Source organism: Phoca vitulina, unplaced genomic scaffold, assembly GCF_004348235.1.
Source record: "Phoca vitulina isolate PV1807 unplaced genomic scaffold, GSC_HSeal_1.0 scaffold40, whole genome shotgun sequence".
Taxonomy (NCBI): Eukaryota; Metazoa; Chordata; class Mammalia; order Carnivora; family Phocidae; genus Phoca; species Phoca vitulina.
Genome location: NW_022589743.1, coordinates 17,177,378 through 17,186,273, shown reverse-complemented (window position 1 = coordinate 17,186,273; position 8,896 = coordinate 17,177,378). Strand labels below are relative to the sequence as shown.

General features: G+C 52.2%; 2 protein-coding genes across 2 annotated transcripts; one reads left to right on the top strand and one right to left on the bottom strand.

Moving 5' to 3' along the window:
• Positions 1-2,372: 2,372 nt before the first annotated feature.
• LOC116647696 (C-C motif chemokine 13-like) lies at positions 2,373-3,649 on the top strand. Its single transcript, XM_032429246.1, has 3 exons — positions 2,373-2,448; positions 2,992-3,106; positions 3,544-3,649. The coding sequence occupies exons 1-3, from the start codon at positions 2,373-2,375 to the stop codon at positions 3,647-3,649; spliced, it is 297 nt and encodes a 98-aa protein (XP_032285137.1).
• Positions 3,650-5,910: 2,261 nt separating this feature from the next.
• On the bottom strand, positions 5,911-8,515 carry CCL1 (C-C motif chemokine ligand 1). Its single transcript, XM_032429252.1, has 3 exons — positions 8,440-8,515; positions 7,145-7,256; positions 5,911-6,007 (listed from the first exon to the last, which is right to left on the bottom strand). Exons 1-3 carry the CDS (start codon positions 8,513-8,515, stop codon positions 5,911-5,913), a joined length of 285 nt encoding a protein of 94 aa, XP_032285143.1.
• Between the last annotated feature and the right edge of the window lie 381 nt (positions 8,516-8,896).

Below are 8,896 nucleotides of genomic sequence, written 5' to 3'. Positions count from 1 at the left end.
CACTCCCCGGGAAGGCCCGCAGACAGGTCCTTTGTCAGGGTTCTCTGGTGACTTCGCTATAGATCAGAGATGGCCATGGCATATGCTGTAACTCTGTGGATCTCAAACTTGAGTGCACACCAGAATCACCTGCAGGCTTGTTAGAACACAGTCAGCCACACAACTACCTGTGATGCTTTAAGTAATCATGATGCCAACAGATGCTTTTATGGTGCTTCTAAAATAGATGAGCAACTCAATCCCAGAATCCCATGTAGAAGGACAATTTCCAGGAGCAGCTTCTGGTCCTGGGCCCAAACCTATGCCAGTCAGGGTCCTAGTAAAGGATAGATTACACTTAAATTTGAATGATCTGGGAACGGATTGATAAAGAGGTTGTTTAGCAAGATGTGGGCTGAGTGTGGAGAAACCAAAGGGGTGTTTTAGTACTCTGAGGCTAGTAACAATGTGGGGACTGCCCCTAGACCCAAGGACAAAAGGATGGGGGATACCCTCCCCACCTTGCCCCCCAGAGAGAAATGAAAGCCATTGGTTGAAGGCTGCATCCAGGCTGAGGCCCACAGCCCCTCACCTTACTCTTCTCTCTCTCCCACACCTCGAGGAGCTCCCTAGTGCCCAAGCCCAAGCCGAAGCCAGAAGACCTGCAGTCCAGCTGATCCAATCCACACAGGCTGGCTTCCTGGGCCAGAGAAGAGGATGGACAAGAATGGAATGTGTGTCCGGAGGGACAAGTTTCCTTTCTCATGTCACTCTTGACAAGTGTTTGTGTCAAAGTTATGTAAGACTCGTAACATGAGTTGGAGTGCACACTTTTGATTTTCTCAGGAACAAATTGTGTAAGACTGGAATTATTCGTTTTTGGAATGCTTGAAGGAACTAGCTATTAAAGCCTTTGGAGCCAGAGGATGTTTTGTGGGAGGATTTTCAATGACTGATTCCATTTTTTCAGTAGTTTTAGAATTACTCTTTTTTTTTTTTTTCATTTTTCTTTGGCAGTCTGGTAAGTTATATTTTTTAGGAAATCATCCATTTCATCTAAATTAAATTTATTGGCATAAGGGTCCAATTTTCCTTCTGGAGTCCACGGGCTCTGTGGCGACACCCTCTTCCTTTGTTCTGCTGTGGCAATCTGTGCTTTTTGCTTTTTTCCGTGGTCAGTCTCGGGAGAGCATTAGAGGCTTGTCCAAGAACTGACTTCGAGCATCCATCCATCCTTTCTAGTGCATATGATTTTCTGTTTCACTAATCCTAGCTTTTTATTTCTGTGCTTTTACCCTCACCGGACTTGTTTTGCTAGAGGGGAAAGACCCACTAGACTAGAAAGCCGAGGGAAAACGATTCCAGGCAGGTGCAAAGCATAAGCAAAGTCTGGGAGCCAGGAGGGAGCATGGAATGGATCACTCAGGCCAAGTGTCCTGCCAGGTGGTATCCTGCAGTCCAAGGCTGCCCCCCTCCCACCGGGCCCACGGGGACCCCCACCCCAAGCTCCAGCTCAGCTACATGCTCGTTGCAGGGGGGAGGGGTGGCAGGCACAGAAGCAAAGAGCTCACTCTGCTCTACCCTGCAACTTCCTTCCCGGCAGGAGCTCTAGAAACTCCATGGTCCTTCCAGAAAACAAGGTGCCTGGACAAATCAGTGTGCTTCAAACCATAGCTCTCTGGGCCTGAGTGGCAGAAGGGGACACAAAGATGTGACAAGAGGAGCCCCTGCCTTTAAAAGCGGGCTTTGATTCATCTCAGGTATGACCCTGCCACATAAAACTGCTCGGAGAAAGTCTTCCGCGCCCAAGACAGTGGGAAAGGCCGTGGTGATCGTATATAGACAGACCAGCTTTCTCTTCTGGAACCGCCACTCACTTCCCACAAGGCTTTGGACCAGTGACCTCAGGTCCCCGCGCCTCAGCGTCTTCATCTGTGAATGGGCATGATGATAACGGGATATACCCGGTCAGGACCAAACACATCGCCCGTGTAAAGCCCTCGCGTGGCGCTCTTTCTCTGGTTGTGGAGAAAGCAACCCACGGGACAGCTCCGCGGATCACTCCCATGGCCAATGGTGGCACATCTGTGCTCCGGCTTCCTCTCTGTGGCCTGGGCAGCTGAAGGAAACTGTGCCTGCCCTGCGGCAGCCCGCAGCTTCCTGCTTGAAATTCCTGGAAAACTCGGGTAGCCAACCTCCAGCTCAGCACATTCAGGAGTGCCCTGCATCTTAACTTGACCCTGACCCTGCCCAGGCAAATGTCCCTCTGGGAGCTCCCACCCTCTCTGCTTCCTCTAAAAGGCTGGCAGAGCCACCTGCGTTTCAGAGAAGCTGAGACGGGCCCAGACACCCCCAGCTCTCGTTCACGCCCAGTCTCCCCGCTCCCCGCCGACATGAAGGTCTCCACAGCGCTTCTGTACCTGCTGCTCACAGCCGCCGCCTTCAGCCCCCAGGTGCTTGCCCAGCCAGGTGAGCCCTTCCCTCCCTCCTTCCTGTTCTCTCTCCTCCTTTTTGTTTTCTTCTCCTTCTAGAAAGCCTGAAGCTGAAGTGCCCCACTTCTGAGCCTATCCGAGCAGTGGGAGTCCTCAGAGCTTCACTTAAATGTCTAATTTTAAAGACAGGAAGCTGAAGGCCAAGTTGGGTGCAGGAGGGTTCCTACCCACCCACCTCCATCCATTGCAGAGCCAGAGGAAAACCTAAGCCGCTCGCTCCAAACCCAGGGCCTTTTCTTTGACCCCGGTTGAGCTTCCCAAATACTGCATCTGGAGCACCGGAGCCAGGACCTGTCCCACTGGCCTGCCCCGGTCAGCAACGATGCATCCTCAATGCGCAGCTGAGATGTTCTAGTTCTACCCCCGTCTCAGGACTCCGGGCCAGGAGTGCTGGACCTGAGGTGGATAAGATCCACATCGACCTCTTTCCTTTCCTTTCCCTACAGGCACTTCCTGCTGTATTCAAGCTGATAAAAACCTAGCGCCTCCTAGAAGGCTTTGTCTCTGACCTTATTTCTAGATGCACTCAGCGCCCTATTCACTTGCTGTTTCACATTTAACAATAAGAAGATCCCCTTGCGGAAGCTGGAGAGCTATCGAATCACCAGCAGCCACTGTCCCCGGGAAGCTGTCATGTAGGTAGAAAAACCCTGCTCACCCCCTACCTGACCACACCCCATTCCCACGTCCCCTGATCCAAAGTTCCACCCCAGAAGACAGGCATCAGACCACTTTGGGATCTTATACTCGGGGGATAAGATTTTACCAGACTATGATTGCATCATAAACAGGCCTGGAGAGGGCCGGGTCCTCCACCTGCTCCCTGAATGGGCGCTAGCTCACAGTCTCAACGTTGCTTTGGCTGAGGCCAGGCCAGCTTCTCCAGGGCCTCCGAGAAAAGTGACTACTTCCAGAGTCCCCTTCTTTCCACACCCCGACTTCCTCCTGTCCCACCCTACAGAGGATCCCTCCCCTGTAGTGGGTGGACCAGGCAGGTTTGAGAGTCCAGTGAGGCATCTCTTGGGTAAAACACTGATTTCCACCTAACTGTGCAGCCCTCTTTCATCCATAGCTTCAGTACAAAACTGGCCAAGGCTATCTGTGCTGACCCAAAGGAGAAGTGGGTCCAGGATTATGTGAAACACCTCAATCAAAAACCTCATACCCTGAGGACTTGAACTCTTCAAGCCACACTAAGACCAAGCCAAGTATGAGAATCGAATGACTGTTTATTCTCCTCCAGCTTCCCCAGCTAGACCCTGGACTAATTTTACTATAGTTTCAAATAGTGTGCTGTTTTGTGATGCAAAAAATGTACTATGTCTTAAGTAATATTTAATGTTATTTGAATTGTTGCTGGTTTGGGGCTTATTTTGAATACTGGGGATCTTTTTTTTAAAGCAAGGCCTTGAGCCAGTTGCTTCCTGTCATCAGCCGGGGTTCCATTCCTTGTAAGCTGCAGGCAGCGGGTCTGTCTCCTGCCTAACCCCCTGGCTGATGCATGTGCCTACAAATCATGGAGATGAAGGGCTACTGCAATCCGGGGAGGGGAGGGCCTTGTGAATGCAAGGTGCAGCTAAATATGTTATTACGAAAGGAGAATGCCATTCGTAAGATTGTTGACTTTTTGCAGAAAGTACACCGTGTTTAAAATGTCTCATCGTGGTGTTTTCTTGGGGGAGGGTAACTTCCAACCAGTAGGGGGCGCTCCAAGGTGGGGGCAGGTGGCTGACAGAGGGGGCTGGCTGTGGGAAGGACCTCGTGGTGGTTGGTGGCTGAGCTGGGCTCATCTGACTGTCGCAGAGGGCCCGACTCAGCAGCCTAGCACGTTCTAGAATAATGACTCCAACCCCTAGCATCAGCTTCTAACTGGTCTCTGTCCCCGTGCCTCCCCACTCCAATTGGTCCTTGGAATGATCCAGAGGAAAAACAAGATGACCCGGTCCTCGTTAGCATCGACCCTGGAGGATACCAGAGCACAGTCATAGCAAAGATTCTTCTAGAGGAGGCTCAAGTTGGAAAGGACAGGGGAGGGCCTGGAGGAAATATCCCCTATGGTTGGAGTTTAAGTTCCGGAACAGAAAAGGTAGAGTGCTTTAGAAAGGAAGCTGGAAGTGTGGTTGTAGAGGACTTGGAATAGCAAGGTGCAGAGTTTGGAGTCAGTTCTGAGGGCGGGAGGGAGGGACCTTCGGAGGGTGGAGGGCAGCGGCAGGCCAGGCAAAGTGGCCTGTGGCCGTGGGCAGGATGGAGTTGGCAAGAGAGAGCTGAGCGCAGCTCACTGCTCCACAGTGGCCCCAGCAATAGGGAGGAGAAGGAAGCAGGGGGGTCGTGGGGGGCGGAAGGGAGGAGGCAGTTGAAGAAGAACGGACCAGACCTGTGACACGTGCAATGCTGGGGGAAGGAGGGACACCTCTCTCAGCACAGAGCACGACAACTTCTCCCCCAAAGCCACCGAGCCGGCCCTCAAAAGGGGGCCGATCCTGAGATTCTGGCAATCCACAAGTCACTTCCCTCGCTTGCTATGCTCCCTGGGGGCCCACAGGGGCGGGGTCTCTGCTTCCCAGATGTTGGCGAAAGGTTCTCCTTCTCTCCCCAAGACTGCCTCCCTCCTGCACATGAGCTGGGCTGGCATCTCTGTAAGACCTAGGATCTGCTCATTCCTGGACAAGAGGAGGTCCTGCTAACTGGCTCTGCAGGATCTGCCCGGTAGACAGAGGGTCCCTTCCTCCCTGCTGTATCAGGCAGTCACTGGGCAGCTTGGGACACAGGAGAGAGTTCTCGCCCCGAAAGCAGGAGCCCTGGGCTCTAACACCAGATCGGACCCTGACTCACTCTGTAACCTCAGGCCCATCTCTGTCTCTCGCCAACCATCAGGCACCTCATCTATAAAATGGGGCTAGCAACATCTTACGGATGGATGACCTCACAAGATCCCCTCTAGCTAGGGCAGCTGTGGCTTCTGGAACCCCAACTCTGGGTTCCCACTTTCTGCTTCACCGTGCCTTCCCCTGCTGCCAGGGGAAACAGAGAATCTCTATCATGGCCCTGACTCAACGTTCATCCCAACCCCCAAAGACAAAGTCAGTCAGCTGAGAAGTGTAAGCCATTTATTGGCTCTTTTGGACAAGAAGTCAGTTCTTTGGGCATCAGTTTCAACATGTCTCCCCGCTCCCCTCCACCTGCCCTGGCCCCAGCTTCTCACTGCCAATCAAGCTTATACCCTGAAATACCTGTGGGATCCAAGAAGCCCAGAGAGGCAGGGATCGAAGATTCTAACATTTAAATATATAAAGTGCAACAACATAGCTTATCAGGACTGAGCAGACCCTCCGTGACCTGGCAAAGCTGGGCAGAAGGACTGGTGTGGGGTGGGGGGTTAGGGGGACAGGTGAAGCCACGCCGTCTTCGGAGTCCAGGCTGGAAAGAAATCCTCCCACATTTACTTTAGCGGGCATGGTTTCATAGTTTTTAAATGATGTTTAACCCATGAGGCTGTCTCCAAGACACATGTCTCTCTGCCGCCCCTTAGCTTGATTCTGTGGGCAAAGAACAAAGGAGGAGCTGAGTCACAGGATTTGCCCCCTGGGGTGCCACACACAAGTCCCATCCCCCGCTCTGTGGTGCCCCCAAGCTACTCGCTCTGGGCTTGTAAAATGAAGTCATTGTGGGAGACCTGTGGCATGCACGCTGGGAGGAACACCCCAGCTTCAGGGAGAGCTAATTAAATTGAGTTTCTCCCTTTTCTGGAGAGCATGATTCTTTGTATTAGGGTAGAGTAAAGGCTGCAGACACTCTAAGGATTAGCTAGTATGGAAATTTCCCTCCTAGAATATCTCTGAGGGCCCTTGATCCATCTTTTCATGTGTCTATGTCCATCTGGAACCCTCAGTCATTGCTTTAGATTCACTGTGAATGTGTATGTATGTGTATGTGTGTGTGTGTGTATTTATTTTCTGACCTGCCCACCTCTTTAACTTGGCTACTGTCCAACCAAACTATAGACCAATTCTAACTTTAATTATCTGGGTGACCGCAGACAAATCTCTCTACTTCCCTGAACTTCGGTGTTCATGATAATGAAAATATGTGCCCAAGAGAGTTAGCCAAGATAATATACATGAATGCTTTATAGATGCCGAGTAGCGAGGGTAAGCCACCTCGGTCTAATTTTGTAATGACCCTGTGATGCAGCTACCATTTTTACTCCACTTCACAGATAAGGAGTGCAGAGGAGTACCCATATAATGAGGTGCAGAAGAATTACCGGCCCAAGGTCACCTAAGACTTTAGGTGGGCAAATCTGGAAGCAGGAACTAATTATGACCCCCTCACTTTTCCCACTACACAGTAATTCCTAGAGCTTTTAAGCAATTCCTGCTTCTGGGCATAAAATATTAGGATGTAATACTCGGCGCCTTGGGGTTGCGAGAAACACAAGTCACTGCAGGAGCGTAGGGGGGCATCCCTCCTGGCACCTGCTAAGAAGCGCGGCGCTCCCCCAGCGCCCATGCTGAGCTCTGCACCCAGATTTTGGAGGCCTCTCTCCAGGTTTAGAAACCTGAATCTGGTGGAACAGCGCCATCTAGCGTCTGCCATTCTAATTCCAGGCAGGATGGTTTCCGCTCTCCGGAGGAGGGAGTCAGGAATTCCTGACCAGGGTAGGAACAACTCACATTAGACTCCTGCGGGAGCAGGTGGAGCTGGTGCGTTTATAACACTGGATTATCTGCTGGGGAATCTTTCTCTCCATAAAGACGAAACAACAGTTGGAGGATGACACATGCACTAGAAGAGAAGCACAAAAATGGTTTGCATCTGTTTCTTAACCTGGACTTCATTCCTCTCATCCAAGTGGTTTAAAAAAAAACAAAACCCTTCTGGGGACAGGCCCAGGCTTGGGGACCACATCCAGCCCAGTGTCACTTAGTTCTGTATGTAGGCAGAGGGTCGGAACACTGGAGTTCAGATCCCAGCTCCCCACAAACCAGCTGTGTGGCTTTGATTAGGATGAGCCCTCGCCTGGGCCCCAGACTTCCTGTCTGTCAAATAGGACTTTTTGGACTGGTTTCTAAAGGTGCTTCCAGTTCTGACATCCCACCATGAGTGCACAATTCTGGCCCAATATTTGGGTTCAAGGGCTCTGGACCCCATACTCAGTGGGCCCAGTGAGTCTGGTGCGTGCAGGACAATCGTGGGCCATGGTTTGGGGGCCAGATTAGGAACTGCTCAAGGAGTTCCAACTGATGGAATGACAAGGAAAGAGCTTCCAGGAATTAAGAGGCTTCCCACCCTCTCTCTAGAATGCCCTCTACCCAGGCCCGTAGCTCTGTCCGGGCTCCCACCCCCACTGTGTGGGTTTGCACACTCTCTCCCACACCCCATCCCCAAGAGACTCAAATTCCAATCCTGGTTCCTTGCTTCTAGTTTTATTGTTTGCACAACGTCTTTCATGTGCCTGGAGTTCTTAGCAGGTGCCATGTGCCTGGAGAGAGAGGTCAGTCCTCTCTCAAGAGCCCTGAGGTCCGGCATTATCAATCCCATTTTACCAACAGGGAATGCACAGTTGGAGAGGTAAAGTGACTTGGCCAAGTCACTGACCCAACACTTGCTTAACAGTGCCCGGTCCTGACTTCAGGATCTCCCTGTTATCTGTTACTGGGTGCAAGCAAGACCCAGTCCCTCCTCTGCACCGCAGGCCTCCCAATTTGGCCTAAAGAGCCTCAGAGCTCCTTGGATGAGGCAGGGTTTCCTTTTGCTGAAGCTAGCAGCTCAGATGTTGTGCTCACCCAGACACCTGCTCCCATCCCATCCAAGTTCTCCATTCACCCTTTTTACGAGGAATTCTTCCCAGAGGAGGAGAGACAGAGGCATTGAGTTCAAGGCAAGCCCTGCGCACAAGCCCAGAGTGCCTGCCTGGGTGTCTGCCCCCCGCCCCCCGGAAGAGCAAAGTGACTCCAGCCACACTCACTGCTCCTGCCTTCCACGTCTCGAAGCCACATCCCAGCCAGCAGCATGCACGCCAGGGCCATGGTGACGAGCTTCATCCTGCACAGTGTGGCTCACACCTCTTGGCAGTGGTCTCGATGTGTCTGGTGAAGCTAAGAGCTCGTCCCTGGCCAATCCCGCAGTGCCCGGACCTTTTATTCGAAGACCTGAGTGGGGTTTCCCAGGCCCTGGTGCAGAGGTGGGGAAGTCACAGGGAGGAGAGATACTTACTCACGCCCAGTGACCACATGGAACACTCCTTCCCCCACCCCCCACCTTTCCTGGGTGGTGTGAGAGGGATGGGGAAACTTCCCCGAGTGCAGGAGCAGATAAGGATCTTGAGAAAATGAGTAGGAGTTGTCCCAGCTGAGTGGGAAGTGGAGAGAGGTGAGGGAGAGGAAGTTGTGTGGCTTCTCTGACCCCACGTGTTTCCATCCTGG

Bases quoted from the DNA above. Each gene is read 5' to 3' on its own strand.
- LOC116647696 (XM_032429246.1), top strand. From the start codon at position 2,373: ATGAAGGTCTCCACAGCGCTTCTGTACCTGCTGCTCACAGCCGCCGCC. The intron at 2,449-2,991 runs GTGAGCCCTTCC...CCTTATTTCTAG, and splicing joins CCAGGTGCTTGCCCAGCCAG to ATGCACTCAGCGCCCTATTC. The intron at 3,107-3,543 runs GTAGGTAGAAAA...TTTCATCCATAG, and splicing joins TGTCCCCGGGAAGCTGTCAT to CTTCAGTACAAAACTGGCCA.
- CCL1 (XM_032429252.1), bottom strand. From the start codon at position 8,515: ATGAAGCTCGTCACCATGGCCCTGGCGTGCATGCTGCTGGCTGGGATG. The intron at 7,257-8,439 runs GTGAGTGTGGCT...CTTCTCTTCTAG, and splicing joins AGACGTGGAAGGCAGGAGCA to TGCATGTGTCATCCTCCAAC. The intron at 6,008-7,144 runs GTGAGTTGTTCC...CTTTGCCCACAG, and splicing joins TGCTCCCGCAGGAGTCTAAT to AATCAAGCTAAGGGGCGGCA.